Below are 19,761 nucleotides of genomic sequence, written 5' to 3'. Positions count from 1 at the left end.
ATTCCCCAAGTGCCTAGAAAGGGCCTGGCACAGAGTAGGTGCTCAATGAATGCTTGCTGAGTGAATGAATGAGGCACTCGACACTGAGTGAGTGCTCAATACTATCATTACCATTATCAATAGCATGAGCTATGAGGTAGGCATGGCTCTTCTCCAATTTAGAGATGAACACTGAAGCTCAAAGAGGGTAAATCTTGTGCCAAGAGTCACAGGTGAGTAAGAGCTGTTACCCCGGGGGTTGGATGGAAGAAGGGAGGGGAGGGGACATTAGCTAGGGAGATGGGCTAGCTACTGGGAGAAATATATCACCCCAAGGATGGGGCAGGAGTGGATGAAGTGGATGAAGGAGACATTATTGCATCCAGGGGACATGAGCCAGGGGGACAAGCTGGAGCTAGGAGGGCCCCCCCTCCTTCCTGGAGGATGTGCGAAATCCAGGGAGGGGGCAGGGCCTCACCCAATGCTCTGGATCATAAGGTTTTCCTCCTGGGGACCCATCTGCACGATAAGCAGGGACCGGATCTGGCCAAGGCACTCAAGCAAGCTCATGGTGTCCTCCATGGATAACGGTGAGATGGTGTATGCCCGGGGTAGGGCACGCAGCAGCTCCCCAAGCCCGTCGTACTGCCGGTGCAGGAGGCTGAACATGGCCCGTACGAGCTCGGGGCTCTGCACAAAGTCCTCTTGAGCCCAGCGCACCACTGTGTGGGACACCAGCTCCTGCAATGACTCTGGGAAGGGACATAAGCATCAGAACACTGCCAGGTTGGGGCCTTGAGCCCGAACAATGCAGAAAGGGCCCCGCTTTCCAGAGGGCGTTTCAGTTACTAATCTCCCCAACTCTCCATCTGCCAGGAGTGGGCAGATTCTGGAAGATTTTTTTTTTTTATTGCCCTAAGAGCTTCCCTGTTCTCTTCACCCTAATACCCAGACAGCAAGGGCCCCCTAAAGGTTTCAAGAGGAAAAAGAAATTGTATCACTTCAAAATACCAGAGTAACATTATAAGCACCTTTGAAATATGTAATTCACCTTTGAAGGCACAAGTCATAATTCCACTTGGTCTGTAAAAATACTGCTGATTTTTCATCTAGAGACAACAGACACAAGGAGAACCTGTGGCCTTCAGTATCATTTGGAAATGATATCAAAATGAACTGTTTTATTTTCCCTGGACATCTCCCTGGGACTCATCTCTCCTACATCCCGTGTCCATTTCTTTCTCTGTCTCTCTTTCTCTCCCAACCCTTCTCCTCCCCAGGATTTCTGGGAGAAAGCACAGATGTCTCACATGTCTCAGGGTTAAGAGAAACCTCCATGCACTGGCACTGAACGATGGTGTCAATTCATGACCTTCCAGTGCTACGCAATCTGGCCCTGTCCCTTCTGACTCATCTCCTGCCCCTCTCCCCTTGCTCACTCTGCTCCATCCACACTGGCCTCTAAACACACCAAGCACGTTCCTGCCTCAGGGTCTTTGCACCGGCTATTCCTTTTGTACCAATTATCCTCCCCAGATCTTTGCGTACCTCACTCCCCCACTCTGACCCCTCCACCTCCACCCCTTCTCTGTTCTGTCACTCAGCTTTATTTTTCTCCTTAGCACCCATGGCCACCTGACATTATGGAATATGTATATGTGTATCTGTTATAATATTATAAACTCCTGGAAGGTAGAGATTTTGACTCTTTCCCCCTACAGTATTCCCCAGCCCTGCCAACAGTGCCTGGCCCAGAGCTGGCCCAATAACCATTTCTTGAATGTTGTAGAATAAACCCTGTACCAACATCAGGGACTCTGTCCTTGTTGGATGGAGCTAAAATACATTTTGCATAATGGCCCATTGGCCCAACATTTATCAGAACTGCTTTTCTAATCCCTCAGCGTAGTAATCATTTCACCAAAAAAAAAAAAAAAAAAGAGGAAACCAAAGACAAGCCCTGAGGACACAGAAGCCATGGTGGTAGAGAAGCTGCCACCATCTCAAGGCGGGATGTACGTCTCTGCTCTGGAAGGCCACATGGATGCTGGTCCAACACACGTACCGTGCGGCCCCCACACTTGGGCCACACTTCCAGTAGGCCTCTTCTCTCACCCCACCCCCCCACTCCTCCTCTCTCATTAACCTACCGCTCCCTTGCCCTACTCCTCATGGCCTATCTTGGACCTAGAGGCTCTCCAAGTACAGGGCTGCCTGCCCCACCCCTGTCCCCTCCCCAAAGGCCCCAGTCCTCACGGGGTTTGCTCTCCTCAGCAGGTGGTTCCTCCTCGGGTTTCCCCTCCTTCTTCTTCACCAGCCGTACTTTCTCCAACAGGCTCATCAGGCGGCTGCCCAGGGTGGCCTCTTCCTCTGGTTCCTCCTCCTCCCCCTCCAGCTGAATTCCTGGAGTTGGTCAAAGGGAGAAGGTGTCATTCGTCTGCGTGCTTATTCTTCTCCTCATTCACTTCTTCATTCATTGGTTCATTCATTCCTCATTTAGGTGTGCATTCTTGGGTTTTTTGTTTATTTCTCCATATGTTCATATGTTTGTTCATTTATTCATCCTTCGAAGAATTTTAAATGTCTTTTAAACTAACTATTGTAAATAGGTCCAAAGAACTAAAGGAAAGCATGTCAAAAGTGTTAAAGAGAAGTATGGTGACAATGACTCCCCAAATAGAGAATATTAATAAAGAGGTGGATCATATAAAAAATAACCATATAGAAATTCTGGGGCTGAAAAGTACAATAACTGAAATTTAAAAATCACTAGAGGGGTACAACAGCATATTTGAGCTGGTGGGAGAAAGAATCAGTGAACTTGAAGGTAGGACAACAGAGGTTATCCAGTCTGAAGAGCAAAAAAGAATGAAGAGGGGCGCCTGGGTGGCTCAGTCGTTAAGCATCTGCCTTCGGCTCAGGTCATGATCCCAGGGTCCTGGGATCGAGCCCCGCATCGGGCTCCCTGCTCCGCGGGAAGCCTGCTTCTCCCTCTCCCACTCCCCCTGCTTGTGTTCCCTCTCTCACTGTCTCTCTCTCACTGTCTCTCTCTCTCTCTCTCTCTCTCTGTCAAAATAAATAAATAAAATATTTTAAAAAAAAGAATGAAGAAAAACTAACAGAGCCTCAGAGCCTGTGGGATACCATCAAGTATATAAATATATGCATAGTGCGAGTCCCAGAAAGAGAGGTGAGAAATGGCAGGGAAAATACTTGGAGAATAATAGCCCACAAGTCCCAAATTTGATGTAATATATTAATCTACAACATCCAAGAAAGTTAACAAACTCCAAGTAAGATAAAATCAGAGAGCACCATACCTAGATACATGGTACCCAACTGTTTCAAAGGAAAGGCAAACAGAAAACTTGAAAGCTAGAGAAAAACCACTCATAACATATAAAAGAATCTTAGCAAGATTATTAACTGACTTATTATCAGAAACAATGGAGGTTATCCATTCATCCCTCAAGCCACCCAACCATCTCTCCATCCAAGTTTCAATTACCCATATATCCACCCATCCACCCAGACATCTCTTCACCCATTTCTTTATTCATTCATCTCTCTATCCACCAATTTACACACTCATCATTCACTTGCCTAGAGCCATCCATCCCTGTATAACCCACTCAAATACCCATGCAAACTTATCCTTCCACTCATCCTCTGTCTGTTCACTAATATGCCTGTTCATTCATTCATTCATTCACGTATTCATTCACTCAACCAGAAGTTACATTGCACCAATACTGTACATATTTAAGATCAGGAAATCTTAGGGAAACTTCAGGAGAGGTCTCGAGAGAAAGTTTGGGAGATGGATGATCTCTCTTACCACAATGTGCCAGCAAGTCTTGATGAAATTCGAGCAAATCCTGTCGGACCTCTTCAGGGAGAGGACAATCTTCCTCATCCTCACCATCTTTGAATTGCAATAGCATGTTTATCTAGAAGAAGGTCAAAAGTTAGAATGAGGGTCAGAGGCCCAAGAGCAGAAACTCTGAGGTCAAGGATCAAAGATTGAATTGTGAGTCCCCGCTTAAGGTCATGAGCTGGTAAACACTATCTGAGAGACTAGAGGTTTGAAAGGAGTCAGTGTCCGTCTGAAGTGACTAAGAGGTAAGACTGGTTCAGAGAGAAGTAGAAGAGTAAGAAATAATTGTATCAATAGGGTCAGAGGTCAAGCATGAGTTTAAAGGTATAGTACCATCAGTAGGGGGAGAGGTTAAAGTTGGGGCTTAGACAGTAAGGCCAGCTGGGGTCAAGGGTCAGAGTACCTGCTCCTGGGGTGGGGAGCGGAACTCGCGAGTACGTCGGGCAGTCTCAGCTGCAGACATGGTGAAGGCTTTCATGAGGAGGCCATAGCGGTCCCGCTGGTTGGCCTGGAGCCTGTCCACATAGCGCTCCGCAAAGGCTGCTAGGGATTCCACACGGTGCTGCAGCTCTTGGTCACAGAAATACTCCAGCAGGTGGCACATCTGTGGGAGGACAGCCATGCAGTAGGAATGATGGTGATGAGACCATCCTTGAAACTTTTCTTGCTTCTTCTCCCCTCTCCATGGCCCTGCCCTATCTGCCACCATCGTTTCCTGCCTGGATCCTTAAGCCAGCCTTCTCCACGGTCTTCTCTCTCCTATCCACGTGCCCCATGGCAACCAGAGAGATCATCTGAAGCCAGCAGCACTCCAATCGTCTGTGGCACTTCCACAGCTCCCCACTTCCTTGGGACCAAGTCCAGACTCATGCCCCACCAGATCCTGTGTCTCCCAGCCCCGATGGGGGGAGGCTGGAGAGCAGGAAGAATCAGCCCACCTGTAACTTCACAGATTCTGGCAGCTTCATCTGGAGCAGCCCTTCCTCCAAGTCTTCTTCTTTTTCCCCTTCCGCTGTCTCCTCTTCCTCTTTTTCCTCATCTTCTTTCTCCTGTGCCTCTTCCTCCTCATCCTCCTCTTTCTCCTCTTCATCTTCCTCTTCGTCTTCCTCCTCTTCCTCTTCCTCTTCTTCCTCAGTGAATACTTCAGGTTCAATCATCTTCAAGATCTGTTTCACATCCTCATCGGCAAAGATGCCCATCACCTACAGGACAAAGCCTGGGTCCTTCACTGTGGCCCACAAGACCTCCAAATCAACATCCCAGCCTCACTCCCCAGATCTGCTTCTCCTGCACATGTCAGATGCATTCCTACATGGGCTAGGTATGATTCCTCCTACACAAAGAAATGGCATCCCCCGCCCTGCTATTCATCTTCCTTAAGATCCCCCCAGATCCACACCCTGTATACCACCTAACCTGGCCCAGACCACACAGCCAAACGTGAGCACCTCTCCCTTCACTAGTAAATGTCCTTTCTCCTAAGGTTGAGCACATGTAACTCTGGAACAGGACACACCCTACCCTGATGGGATGCTCTCATAGCTCCCAGTATATGCTAGCCCTCAGTAAACATAATGAAGATGCTAACAGATGGAGGGAGAGCAGGTAGATGAAAGGGAAAAACAGTGGGGAAAGAGAGATGGATACATGGGGGTCGGGGGAGAACTGTGTGGCTGAATTAATAGATGAAACAGTAGAGGTATGGGGCGCCTGGGTGGCTCGGTTGGTTGGGAGACTGCCTTCGGCTCAGGTCATGATCCTGGAGTCCCGGGATCGAGTCCCGCATCGGGCTCCCTGCTCAGCAGGGAGTCTGCTTCTCCCTCTGACCCTCTTCCCTCTCGTGCTCTCTATCTCTCAGTCTCTCTCAAATAAATAAATAAAAAAATCTTTAAAAAAAAAACAGTAGAGGTATGAAGGGGAGAGAAATTGGTAGGCAGATAATGGTTGGAGAGATGAAGGTAAAGGTAGAGGAAGAGGTGGGTGGATGAATGACAGAATATATAATGTATGGATAGGTGGGTAGGTGGATGTAAATGAGTGGATGGGTAAATAGATAAATGGGTAAATAGCCAGGGGGTGGGGTGGGATGGCTGGATGATGGATGGGTGGATAGGTGTGCACATGAAAATTTGGATGGATGGATGGATGGATATATGGATGAGACATTAGATGAGTATGTGAATGAATGAAAAGATACATGCAATAAAGGATGAAGAATGAGTGTATGGTGGGTAGATGAATGGGTGTAGCTAGTTGGATGGATTTGTGGGTAGGTGGATAGGTGTATATATATATGGATTGAGAGATGCATTGGTGGACAGACAGGCAGGTGGAAGATGAAGGAACAGATGAACCTGTAGATGGGTGGATGGATGGATATGTGGATGAATGTATGCACAGGTGGAAGGAGGATGATAATTGGATGTATGAAAGGAAAGAGATTAATAAATAAATGGCTAGGTGGATAAATGAATAGATGGAACAGTAGATATACTGATGTATGAGTAAATGCAAGGATGAACGGACAACTGGATTGAAAGTTGGATAGATGGATACATGGATGGATGGATGGACGGATGGATGGATATGTGGGCAGAGAATGGAAGGATAAATAAATGGATGGACTTGTGGAGAGGAAGATGGGGGTATGTTTGAATAGACGGGTAGAGGATAGATGAATGATGGTTGTTTGGATGGGTGAATGGAAAGAAGGGAGAAAAGATTAATAAACAGATTAATAGGCGACAGATGAATGGATGGGAGGAAAAGTGAACGAAAGAGAGTAGATGATAGAAGGATAAATTGAAAGGTGGAGGATGGAGAGGTGAATGGGTGGTTTAGATGCATAAATGAGAGGGGGATTGATGGATGATTTGCAATGTGGAAGAAGAATGGGACAGAGGGAAGCAGGAGGAAACCATTACCAGCAGGGTGGACACGAGCTTGAGCACGGGCACAAACTGGAACTCCACAGAGCCCCCGACAGGGTCACGTGCGTGCTGCCCACCACCTCGCACAGCCTCCCCCAGCATTCTCAGCGCTTTATCCCGCAGCGCCTCCAGAGGGATGCTGGGGCTGAGGCGCGCCCGAGCTTCCGCCACGCCAGCAGCTGGCAGGGCAGCCACGAAACAGGGCGGGGAGAAATGGTGTGGAGGCCGCAGCGAGGTGGTGACGCCAACGCCGGGCAGGCCATGGTGGCGGGGGCCATTTTCTGCACTTTTTCCAGGTGGGAAGAGAGTGATGGCGCGGGTCTCCTCCGTGAGGGGCACGATGTACTCAGAGAGCATGGAGCGGCGGCTGCGGCAGGCACTTTCGAGGTGGATGCTGATGAGGAGGTCGTAGTAGCCGGCCCGCAGCGGGCCGGGCAGGTGCGCGTCCTCCAGGGCATGCAGCAGCTGCGCCTGGTCCACGTGGCTGCACAGAGCATGCGCCACGCGGTTGTTGCCCAGCGCGCACACCGCGCGGTAGAGGCGGAGGGTGTGAGAGTGGAACCGCTGCAGGTCCAGGCGCTCCGACAGCTCCAGAATGTCCATGCAGCTGCGGCGGACAGGACATGGGCCACAGACAGGGACAGACCACAGAGAGGCAAAGAAATGCTAAGGTGAGTGTCAACTCCCAGTGTCCTGCTGGGTCAAGGTTCTGTGAGGTCTGCGGAGCTGGGTCTAGGAGTCTTTTAAAAGTTCTGGACGTCCCCGAGGTGGTCTGGGGGCTCCTTGGGATGTTTCTGGGATCCCTGGGGTGGTCTGGTACTCTGGGGTATCTGAGAGTACATGGAGGAGATCTGGTGACCTCAAATTGGGACTGAACCTCCCTCTGGCAGGCTCACTGAGTAACCTGGCTATGTTTGAATACGACTAGAATGTAAACCCCACCAGGGCAGGACATTTCTGCCTTTGGGGCACTTTTTTTTTTTTTTTTTTTTGCTATATTCCCAGCACCTCAACGGGACTTAGCACATAGTAAGTGCTCAATAAATGCTTGTTAAATAGATGGAGAGATTGATAAAGTAAGTGAGTGCGTGTATCTGGGACTCCCAGAGATGGGTCTGAGTCCCCTTGGGCAAGTCTGAGCCCCCTGAGTTATACATGAGCATTGCTAGAATGTCTGTCCACACGGGTTTGGTGTTTCCAGCCTAGAATGCTGCTGGTCACATAGGAAGAGCTCAGAGCTATCTGTTGAATGAATAAAGGAAAGATGCAACATATCAGAGCCTCCCGGGGTGTCTGGGATTGGAGTCTGTTCAAGGTACCTGAGAGCATTCCTGCCATACATGTGAACACCGCTCTACTCTGGGTGTGTCTCGGTCCCCTGGACTGGGTTTGAGATTTCCATGTGATACATCCAGAGTCTCCCTGCGTGTGCCCAAGACACCCTGGGGTGCATCCGGGCCTCTGTGAGTAATGTCCATGTCCTTCTGAGGTGCACTTGAGGCTCCTGGAGTTCGTGTGGCTCCTCAGTGTGGATCTGGGCTCCTTGAAATGGGCTTGGAGCCCTGTGGGGTAGGTCTGGGGTCCCTGGATATGAGTCTGTGGTCCACTATGATGGGCCTAAAGCCCTCTGAGGTGGGTCTGGAGTCCCCCGGAGTCTTATCTGAGGATGCCCGAGCTGAGAGTCAGGGTCCCCTGAGGTAGATCTGGGGCCTACTGGGGTGTTGGCTGGAGTCCTGGGGTACTGGTGGAGGGGGGCACTGAGAGGGTTCCAGGCCCCAGAGGACTTGCAATACCCATCCCACCCCCACAAGCCTGGGCTGGCCCTGACCGGTTCTCCTCAGGGATGTGCAAAGCCATCATGGTCAGCGGCTCCTGGCACTGCACGGCCCAGCCAAGCCGGTCGCCTGCACGCCGTGTCTCCACCTGCAGGAAGTGGTTGGGCATACGGCTCCACGAGACGGGCATCAGCATCTGCACCTCTAACCGAGGCGGGCACTGCGGGGCCGGGTTCTTGCGTTCACTCAGAAACATGGCAGCCGACAGCGGCATGATGTTCTAGGGGCACAGAGGTGTGCTCTGGTCAGGATTCCCAGCCCTCTCTGTCCTGCCACTCTGCTTCCAGGGAGACCTCCCGGATTGCCCCACTTTTCAGCCACTCTGGCAGCCTGACCTCCCGCACCTACCGCCTCAGCCTGACCCATCACTGCACTCTTACCTTCTGCTTCCCCAACTCAAACTGGATGACGTTCTGGTGGGTGGGCAGGACAAAGACGGCAGGAAACAGCTTCGTGTTGGGCTCCACCTGGCAAGGAAGAAAACGCCAGGGTGAGGAAGAGGGTGAACTAGAGGTGACATTGACTCTGGATCCTGAACTCTGGGGTTGACTGCCCCAGCCTGATCCTGCTGGTGTTTACAGATCCAACCTCAGGCACTGAAAATGCCGCAGGGACCCCGAGGTTGCTTGTGGGCTGCACCACCTCTGATCCAGACAGGCCAACCTCCTCCACCTCCCCCAGGGGCAACATTATCTTCTGGGTCATTGTGCATTTCATGCCCTCCACCTGGTACCATTTCCATTTCTCTCCCAAGACTCATTCATCAAAACCCAGGAAGATCTTCTGACTGCACTTTCCCGCCAGCCCCTCTGATCTCTGCAGTGGAACCCACCCAGCCTCCATCACCACAAACACCATCATCTGTGAAGCAGTCTTGCCAAACCTGAATCTAACCACACCTGTGGACCCGTTTGCCGGTTGACAGAAAATACAGGGGACAGAGGAAAATGTTAAAACAACACCACGGGGATGCATCAGCCAGATGCAGACTGAGAAGCCAGGCTAGCACTCTTCAGATGGTGGTAGACACACGAATCCCCCAGGATTAAATTTCGGATTCTCACTGGGCAGGTCTAGGGGGAAGCCTGAGATTCCTCATTTCTAACAAGCCCCCAGGTGATGCAGATCCTGCTGATCTGGGGACCACACTTTGAGAAGCAAAGCTTTCCAGAACAGACAGCCTGGTTTCTTCAACAAACACACTTCAGAGAAGAAGACAGACACGGAAGGGAAATCTACATATGAGAGACTTGAGGGGCATAGCAACTAACTAAAATACATGACCTTATTTGGATTCCAATTCAAATGAACAAACGGGAAAAAGACTTTTTGAGACAACCAGAGAAATGTGAACACGGACTGGATTAATTAAGTAGGAATTACTAGGGGTTTTTTATACGAGTGGTATAGTGGTTATGCTTTTTAAAAGAATCCTTACTTTTGTAGAGATACACACTGAAAAGAGATGAAACCATATGATATCTGGGGTCTCCTTCAAAATCATCCAGTGGGTGTGGAAGTGAAGGCGGGTATAAAGGGTAAAGATGACACAAGATCAGGGCACCTGGGTGGCTCAGTAGGTTGGGCGACTGCCTTCAGCTCGGATCATGATCCCGGAGTCCCAGGATTGAGTCCCACGTGGGGTTCCCTGCCCGGTGGGGAGTCTGCTTCTCCCTCTGACCTCACCCCCTCTTGTGCTCTCTTGCACTCTCTCTCTCTCAAATAAATAAATAAAGTAAAATCTTTATTAAAAAAAAAGATGACACAAGATCAGCTGCAAGTGGGTAACAGTTGAAGCTGGAGAGTGGGGACATGGAGGTCCAGTACGCTATTCCATTTTTGCATATTTTTGAAATTCTCCATTTAAAATAAAGTTTTATAAAATCCAAATTAGATGGATTAATGGATGGATAAGTGGATGAATACGTGAAGGGTGGTAGGTTCTTGGTAGTGGGCATATGGGCGTTCACTGTACAATTCCTTTGATTTTGTTGTATGTTTGAAATCTTTCATAATAAATAAAATAAGTGTTGCAACAGGAAATGTTGAAAAGGAAAAGCCCACCCGAGGACTCGTCCTAGGGTGTTCCCTGATTGGCAAAAAGTTGGCGATTGGTGTCAGCAGGCCTAAGAGGGACTATGGACCCCTCTCCAAGGTCAAGGCAGTGCTCTGTCTCCTCCTTTCTGGGTGTCAGTTCAGTGAATGGTTAACTAGGTGGTCTCCCAGGGCCTTCCCAAGGCCTGGCCTTCTCTGGGGTCTGTCCTCAGAGGCGGTCTGGAAGGGTCTTCCCAGCATTCTGGGACATGAGGACACTATTGCTAAGCTGGGCTCACCTGGAAAAAGGTGTTGCTCTCTTTCCCATTGGCAGTAAATGTCATCAGGCCAGTGGCCAAGTCCACCAGGCAGCCAATGATGAGGTCTGTGTGGCTGATCCGGCCCTGGTGCCCGGAGCTCACGAAGTCCCCGCCCCACACCATGTAGCAGTTGCTGCACTTGAGGCTGGAGGAAACAGGAGCAGTCAGTGCATGGCTCCTCAGCCAAGGTGCTCTGGACCCTGGGCATCCTTCCCCAAACTCCCAGATTACCAGGACCTCCGAGCTCCACCCCCAGACCCCCATCTGCAGACCCGAGTGCCGAAACCCCAAGCCCCTCAGAGCGAGAGTTCTTAGAAGTTGGCTGGGGGTTCTGGGAGGAAGAGAGGGAAGGGGAGCAGGAAGAGAGAACAGAGACAGGAGGTAATGTAGAAAGGGGAGCATGAGATGAAGGAAGAGAAAATGGAAAAGACCAAACAGAAACAGAAGAGGAGGAAAAACCCAGAGCAGGAAAGTAAACAGGGAGAGAAGAGGAGAAGAAGAGGGGGAGGAAGGCTTCTGGGGCAAGCCTGGGGAGAGCCAGGTGCCCAGCGCTGACCCCTCACCTTCCACGGTCCCAGCCTCTTTGCTCACCTGCTGTGGACGTTGCCTTGTTCGTCCCCCATGGTCACCGTCACTGCCCGGACCTTGCTAAGGTCGAAGTTCATGTCGTGCTGATGGTAGTCAGGGGTGACCCAGCCCACCCACACACAGCTGGGTTCCTGGCCAGCGAAGACCCTCACAGAGTAATAGTACTAGAGAGGCAAAAGGGGACCAATGGTCAGTCCAGAAGGTGCGTGACACAGGGCTTCCCTGGAACTCTAAGTTGGTCTCTCTGGATTCACAGTGTCCTCTGGGAGTTCAAGAAATTACTGGATTTGAGACACACACACCCCGGGGTCTATGCCCCTCTATTTCTGTGTCTACTGATATATTTTTAGATTTGGGAATCCTCTTGGGACTATTTGTGATACCCCCGAATTTGGGTCCCTCTCCAAATTAGAGAGTTATTAATAAATAATAGTTGACAAATAGTTCACAAATTAATTAACTTAATCACCACCAAGTGGGTACAATTTGTATCCCCATTTTACTGATGGGAAAACCATAAAACTTCCATAAAGGAGAAGGCATTGAGCAGAAGTGACTTACCCACTTGGCACCCAGGTAGCCCCATAATCCTAACCACAAGGCTGTCTCAGAAAACATTTCAGGGCGCCTGGGTGGCTCAGTTGGTTAAGCAACTGCCTTCGGCTCAGGTCATGATCCTGGAGTCCCGGGATCGAGTCCCGCATCGGGCTCCCTGCTCAGCAGGGAGTCTGCTTCTCCCTCTGACCCTCTTCCCTCTCATGCTCTCTCTCATGCTCTCTCTCTCTCAAATAAATAAATAAAATCTTTAAAAAAAAAAAGAAAACATTTCAGATTTGGGAAATCCCCAAACTCTACTGGGGTAATTGTGAATGTTGGTTCCCAAGAATATACTAGAATAGCTATTAAATTTGGGGGTATTGAGTTTATATGGGTGAACACAAATATGAGGTCTCAAGTCTGTATTGGTATTTCCTCTGGATTCTGGATCCCTGGGAGTTTTATCAGTGTGCCTTATAGCTTCATTGTGTTCCTGCAATTTTTAGTCCCTCTAGGTATATGGATTTAGAGGTTCAAACGACTAAATCAGTGTGTGCTCTATTTTGTGGTCTTCAGTGTATATTGGGGTGTCCCCAGTAAGGGGATTACAAGGGGATTGCAGCATGAAATTTGGAAATCTGAGGGGTCTCAGAGTTGAGGGTCCTAGATTCCCACCGTGGTGGTATTGAGGATGATCTCAGGGTCATCACGGTTGTCAGCGGGCACGACCTCTCGAGGGAGTCGGGGCAGAGTGGGAGTGGCTGGTGGTTGGGTCATCATGGCGGCCTTCTTGGCCTTGAATAAGAACCTGGTGATGGGGAGGAGAGGCTACTGTGAGAACCAGCTCTCAAGCCCAGCCCCCAGCCCTCTCCACCACAACATTCATGACCCCCACATCCCATTTCTAATACCCAAGTCCCCGCCTCTAGAGGGATAAAATTGCCAACTGAGTCACCATTATCCATTCTGGAGATGCTGTGCTCTGTGCTTGCAGATGCCCAAATTTAAAGGTGCCTCTGGGAACATGGAGGTTCCCTTTGGGGCATACAGTGGTCCCCCTAAGTCAGCATTTCTCATATGGGTGCTAAAGGCATTTGGGAAAGGACAACCCTTCATTGTGTGGTACTGTCTTGTACACCAAAAGCCTGTAGAATTCCTGGAGTCCCCCAGTAGCATCACCACCATCCCAACAAACTGTGATAACCAAAATCATCCACCATTTCCAAAGATCCGCCAAGAGACACAGAACTACATCCCACTGAAAACCACTGTGATAGTAGGGGAAAGCACATTTAGTTTCAAGTCAGGTTTAATGCCTGTTGAGGGTCTCCTTTGAAGTTAGCTTTTGGGGGGGCACATTTGAGACACAGAAATGACCCCAATTTAGAAGACCAGCAGTGTCCACTGGGATACCTTGGGGTATAGTCAACACTCCCAAGACACTTTAGTGTCTGTCCACTTTAGTGTCCATGGATAATAAAGTCCACTGGGTGAAATGCTTTGGGACTTACCAGGTACCCCAAGGATAGCAGAGTTCTCCATAGATATAGTGGGATACCCTAACTATTCTCTGGGAAATGAGAGCATCCCAGGAGATAATGGGGTTCACTTGAGGCATGATGGGCTCCCTCAGGATTCTGACTCCAGAATGTTAAGCATATATGGGGCCACTGAGGGACACAATGGGATTTCTCATGTTATTGAAGTGGGGTGCCTAATTGGGGTTCCCAAACCCCACCCCGGCCCTACCCTCAACTCACCCTCTCTTCTTGTTCTTCTCTGTGGTAGCATCCTTCTCATTCTCCACCCTGATGGGCTGGGCCTCCACCCCAGCCTGGGCATTGCCCCCGAGTGCCCCCTCCTTGGCATTTCCTTCTTTGCCCCCCTCAGCCTCACCCCAGCGCCCCGCTGAGCGCCGCAGGTTTTCGTAGTCAGGATCGGGTTCCGCTGCCCGGGCCTCATCCTCAGCAGGGGGCTGCAGGCCGGGGGATGCCAGGGGGGTGGCCCCTGCGGTGCACCGGAAGTGCTGGTGGAACTGGACTGGAAGGCTGAGCCGGAGGAAGAGCATCTCCACCAGACTGTTCTGGGAGCCCCAGGTGCGGTGGCTCAGGCGCAGGCAGGGCGGCGTGTCCACGGTGCCGTCCACACGGGCCACCTAAGGGGGAGCAGGAAGACTGAGCCAGGCAGGCAGGCTAGGCCACTGGTCCTAAACCCGGTCCACAAGGAGCCACCATGAGGCCTTAGAGCACCTGTGTGAGAATTAGCCAAAGACTCACTCCTCTGAGTGGATGGGCTCCCTGCGGGACACACAGCATGGCTGTAGGGTATGCTCAGCCCTCTGCTGATCTCTGGGCACCTTGTACAGTGGCAGCCCTGGCCAGACTCTGGAATCACTTGGGGGAACGTTCTGAACATATCTACACACAGGCCTCAATCCAGACGAAGTCATCCACCCATCCATCCATTCCACAAATACTTCCTGAGACCCTACTATGTGCCAGGCACCATTCCCCAGTGCTGGGAACACATCAGTGAGCAGAACAAAGGCCCTGCCCTCCTGGTGTCTTGGGGAGACTCTCTGGGAGAATAGGCCAGAAGGGCCAGAGTTTTGTAAAGGCCCCCCCCAGATGAACTTTTGCTAAATTTGCTTATATGGAAATATAACATTCAGAAAAATGCACGTGTCATAATGCACAACACGGTAAAGTTTTAGAGTGACCCCATCTGTGTGTCCAGCACCCAGACGGAGACATAGAACTTGACCAAGTTGACCAAGGCCCACCCACCCACCCAGGAGCCCCCTTGGTGCCCATTCAGTCACCACCCTCTCAAAGACAGTGAGGGATTCTGATGAGGGAAATGTCCCAACCTAGCCTAAACAAGAGGCAGGAGCTGACAGAGGACAGATGCCTGGCCTCGGTGCTCCAAAGACAGCCTCTCAGAGGCTTTCTGGAGACTCCATGAACAACCAGAGTGGCTCCCTTTCTTTCCTGTCTCTTCTCCAAAGACCAAATGCCGAGACCTCTGTGCTCTCTGCCAGCCAGTGAATTCACCTCGAAACTGTGGCCAAGATTTGCTGTTCCCAGTCTGCAGGGTCTTTTTCTCCGCTCTCCCCCGTTTCTTATAAACCCAGTTTCGCTCTGGTCCTTGGCAACAGTCTACTGACCGTCTCCCTCTTGTGATGTGGGTGCAGAGTAACTAAACATCTCAGATATTCTTTCACAGTAACACCCTCCTGATTTAACACACCACAGATTAGCTCTTACTGTTCTCAAACTGTCTACAAATGGGAACCCACAGTTGTGCTGTTTTGTGTCTGCCTCCTTTCACTCGGCATTATGTTTCTGAGATTCGTCCACGTGGTTGTGTGTAGGTTAGTCTATTCATTCTCACAGCTGTCTAGCATTTGGTTCTTTGGGTTGAGAACACATCTGGCATTAGCAGGAATTAGGAGGTTCAACGTCTGCTCCATCAGCCTCTCCAGCCCCTTGGCACCTCTGGTCTTTCTGCCTTCACTGTCACCCTCTGTAATCCACTCTCAATGGGGACCTTTCCAAAACTCAGATCTAAACTGCTTAAAACCCATCCATTCTCACCCAGTCTTAAAATGCCTCCCCACAAATTGATTACAAAGAGGAAAATAGTAATTTATGGTAGAGAAACCTGGCAGACTCCACCTTAACCAAACAGTCAAAATTAAAGTAATTGGTAATGAGACATAATGATGTTATGTGCCTCTTGATATCCTGCATCAAGCAGGACACAATGTTCTGGCATTCCTGCCAAATATGTGTCACCTGTACCTAATCATGAGGAGACATTCGACAAACCAAAATGAGAGACAATCTGCAAAATAACTGGTCTGTACTCTTCAAAAATGTTAATGGCATGAAAGACAAAGACAGACTCAGGAACATTTGACATTAAAGAATAAAGAGACATGGGGCGCCTGGGTGGCTCAGCTGGTTAAGCATCTGACTCTTGGTTTCTGCTCAGGTCATGGTCTCAGGGTCATGAGATCGAGCCCCATGTGGGGCTCCACGCTCAGTTCAGAGTCTGTTTGTCCCTCTCCTTCCCCTTCTGCCCCAGGCCCCACTTGCTCGTGCTCTCTCTCTCTCTCTTAAATAAATAAATAAGTAAACAAACAAAATTAAAAAAAAAAAGAATAAAGAGACATAACAACTAAATGCAACATATAATCCTGGATTGGATCCTGGACCAGAAAAATAAAAAGACACATTGTCACCACAATTAATAAAATCTGAATATGGATTATGAATTAGGTAAGAGTATGTATTAGTGTTAAATTTCCTGATTTTCATGACCAATTTTCATAGCTGCAGTTCTGTAAGGGTATAGCCTGTTCTGAAGAAATGCACATTGAAATATTTAGGGATAAAGAGGCACAATGGGGGCACCCAGCTGGCTCCGTCGGTAGAGCATGTGATTGTTGATCTCAGGGTCGTGAGTTTGAGCCCCATGTTGGGCATAGAGCTTACATAAAAATTTTTTAAAAAGATGTATGTCTCCAACTTATTCAAATGATTCAGAACAGAGAGAGAGGGAGAAGGATTATGTGAGGAGATCTGAACAATGCCATGGATGGGAAAACTGAGGCTCAGGAGGAGACAGTCACATGCCCAAGGCCACACAGCAAATAAGAAGCCAACCGAGGTGTGGCTGATTATCTAAAGTACCTGCTGAAGTTCAGCCATGTGGGATTCAGGTTCTTCCCAGGTTGAGAAAAGGACTATCACTTTGGTCTACGTGAGCTTTTTACAGTCAAAGTCTGATGCTAAGTTTAACCTTGGTAAAGAAAAGACACTAGAGCCTAAAGACTAGGGTACTCGGATTAATGAAGAGCTGTTAAAAACAAATAAACTGAAAAAAATACGCATATACAAATAGCAATTAGTAAGGATGGTGCCAAAATGTACCAAGAGATTTACGTTTCTTTAAACCTTGCTATAAGATGCGATAACTATAAGGACTGGAAATTCCCGTCTGGGTCACTCAACCCAGCTCCTCTTTTTGCCCTTCCCCTATTTAATAGGCAAGGCCCCTGGAGGTCAGACAGGTTGTGGGTTGCTGAGGTTATTATACCCTACAAGGCAGCCTTGGGAGCCTACTGTCTGGACATGACCTTCTACATGGTTTGTGGGCTAACACAGAAGAAAAGGAGAAACTTGGGGAAGAGAACTGTGGGAAGAATGAGGTTTGGAGGCAGATCAGAGGGTACTGAGTGGGGTCAGTCCTCACCTCATAGTGGGGGTGCTCAAGGGGCACGGCCTCAAATTGGGGAAGGCTTTTGCTGAACCAGGTGGTGACTGGGCGCTGCATGTTGATGGCGAATGGCTCAAAGCCTTCCTGGAGGCCACAGATGGCAAAGAACCGCAGGGAGCTCACATCCTGGCCCAGGTTCAGGTGACCCACCTGGCCGGGTCCCAAGCTGCAGACAGGTAGGAAGCCTGATGGGAGGGGACAGAGGGGCAGGGGTGAGGACAGGTGGGCAGGGCAGGGGCAGGAGGGGAGGAGGTACAGTGGAAGGGAGGGATGGAAAAGCAGGAAGCTAGAGAGCCAGTGTAGGGTCAGGTGAGAGGAAAGAAAACCAGAAAGGGGCCAGGAGGCCAGCCCTCACCATCCCCAATCTCGATTTCCCGGAAGGCCGTCTCAGAGCCTGAATCGGACATGAGGACCTCGCCATTGAGGGTGAAGATAATGGTGTTCTCTGTGAGGTCGATCATGCAGCCCACAACATCACCTGGCTGCCACGGGCGCCCAAATGGCTCACTGCCCAAGTGCCAGCGCTGGCCCTGTGAGGAGATGAAGGGGAAGATGCGGCGTGGGAGGGACACGCAGAGAAACGGAGACACACAGAAGCAAGGAGAGACATGGAAAGATACATATGCAAGGCATTGGGCCCAGGGCGTGGGACACAGAAGAGGGGTCACCCCAACAGGGCCCCCATCATTCCCCACATTTGTATCCAAGATCCTTGGAATGTAAGGGGTAGGCTTTCACGCTCTCCCTTCCCACTGATCTCTGTATCCCATCTCTTCTGCCTGAGCTCTCTATGTTTCCATGGCTGGGGTTCTGCAGACCACCAGAGTGGTAGCGGGGAGTTGGGGGCAGCAGCGAGTGAGAGGGATGGAAAGGAACAACGAGCCTGCCAACGTCTACAGACTCCTATAGACCAATATGCCCCCTGGAATAGATCAATGGATAATGGGTTGGATGGATGGGAGGTAGGGTGTATGCCTGGATGGAAGAGTGGAAAGGAAGTTGAGTCTACATGGGTTGATACAGGGAAGGAAGAAAGTATAGACAGAAAGATAGATGGATGCGTGGGTGGGTGGATGGATGGGCAGGCGGATGGGTGGATAAATGGATGAATTGATGGATTCATGCATTAAAGGATTCGATAAATAAATGAAATCACAAATTGATTAAATAAGTGAATGACTGAACTAACAAATAAATGAATAAACAGATGGAAATGTGGACAGTCAAGTGATTATCTGAACAGATGAGTAGATGGATGGATAATTGGATTTGTGGGTAGATGAATGGATGAACAGAAGGATGGTTGGATAGAGAGATGGATGATGGATAGATATATGTATGGACAAGGGCGCCTGGGTGGCTCAGTCGGTTAAGTGTCTGCCTTCAGCTCAGGTCATGATCTCAGGGTCCTGGGATCGAGCCCCGCATTGGGCTTCCCACTTAGCAGGGAGTCTGCTTGTCACTCTCCCTCTCCCTCTCCCCCTGCCCATCCTCACTCTCTCTCTCTCTCTCAAATAACTAACTAAATATTTTTAAAAAGATATATGCATGGACAGGGAGGGTGGGATGGATGGATGGATGGATGGATGGATGGATGGATGGATGGACAGACGGATGAATGAGTGGTAAGGCAGATGCAGGGAGGAGTGGACAGTGGGGCACGGACAGAGGCAGGGCTGGAGTATATGAGCTGTGGGAGGGACCACAGGGCCTGGCAGAAAGGAGCCCAGGGAGGTACCCACGCGGTGCCCATTGAAGACATAGGCCAGCTCATCAGCTCCCAGCTCCACGTCAGGCCGCAGGTCAGGCCTCGCCCAGCCCACTCGCATCTCACCCGTGGTGACTGCTTCGAACTCAAAGTACCAGCGTCCGCTCTGCACTGCATAGGATTTCTCTGCCCGGAAGATGCGCACCCGGTCCCAACGAGACTGGCTCTCCACCTGACCTACAAATGGGGCCAGGCAGAGTCAGGGGATGGGTGGGGAATGGATCCCAAGACACCAAGAGGTTGGTGGGAGACACCAGAGATGTCAAGGGCCTTGGGGGTGCTGGGGGAAGAGGGATAATTTCTTGGTGTTACAGGAGAAGAATTGGGGACTCTCAGACTGGTCAAAGGGGTGGGAAGGACCTAGTCAGTGAGACTCCCACCCCCACCCCATCTCTTTAACACTCAGAACCCCCAAAGAAGAGATGCTTACAGGACAGAAAGTCGGGTCAGTCACCGTCATGGTCTAGGGTTAAGGGTCAAGATTAGGGTCGATGCTTAGATTCAAGGGTTGAAAGCAGAATCAGGGAGAGAGTGTCAGAGTCAGGCTCAGGGAGAGGATAGAAATTGGGGTTGGGGCCAGGGGTAGAGAAACTGAAGGTTGGGGACCACA

At 50.0% G+C, this 19,761-nt stretch overlaps 1 protein-coding gene across 1 annotated transcript in view; it reads right to left on the bottom strand.

Moving 5' to 3' along the window:
* Positions 1-19,761, bottom strand: part of RYR1 (ryanodine receptor 1) — a 107,375-nt gene that overhangs the window by 65,099 nt on the left and 22,515 nt on the right. The window contains 15 exon segments of the mRNA XM_027617543.2: positions 458-731; positions 2,236-2,382; positions 3,818-3,929; positions 4,260-4,460; positions 4,795-5,058; positions 6,781-7,393; positions 8,615-8,841; positions 9,002-9,088; positions 10,955-11,120; positions 11,567-11,727; positions 12,776-12,908; positions 13,861-14,255; positions 17,360-17,568; positions 17,739-17,913; positions 19,126-19,328. Coding sequence (XP_027473344.1) covers positions 458-731; positions 2,236-2,382; positions 3,818-3,929; positions 4,260-4,460; positions 4,795-5,058; positions 6,781-7,393; positions 8,615-8,841; positions 9,002-9,088; positions 10,955-11,120; positions 11,567-11,727; positions 12,776-12,908; positions 13,861-14,255; positions 17,360-17,568; positions 17,739-17,913; positions 19,126-19,328 — 3,367 coding nt within the window.

Source organism: Zalophus californianus, chromosome 17 (assembly GCF_009762305.2).
Source record: "Zalophus californianus isolate mZalCal1 chromosome 17, mZalCal1.pri.v2, whole genome shotgun sequence".
Taxonomy (NCBI): Eukaryota; Metazoa; Chordata; class Mammalia; order Carnivora; family Otariidae; genus Zalophus; species Zalophus californianus.
Note: the sequence above shows the minus strand (reverse complement) of the source record. Positions and strands in the feature narration are given on the sequence as shown.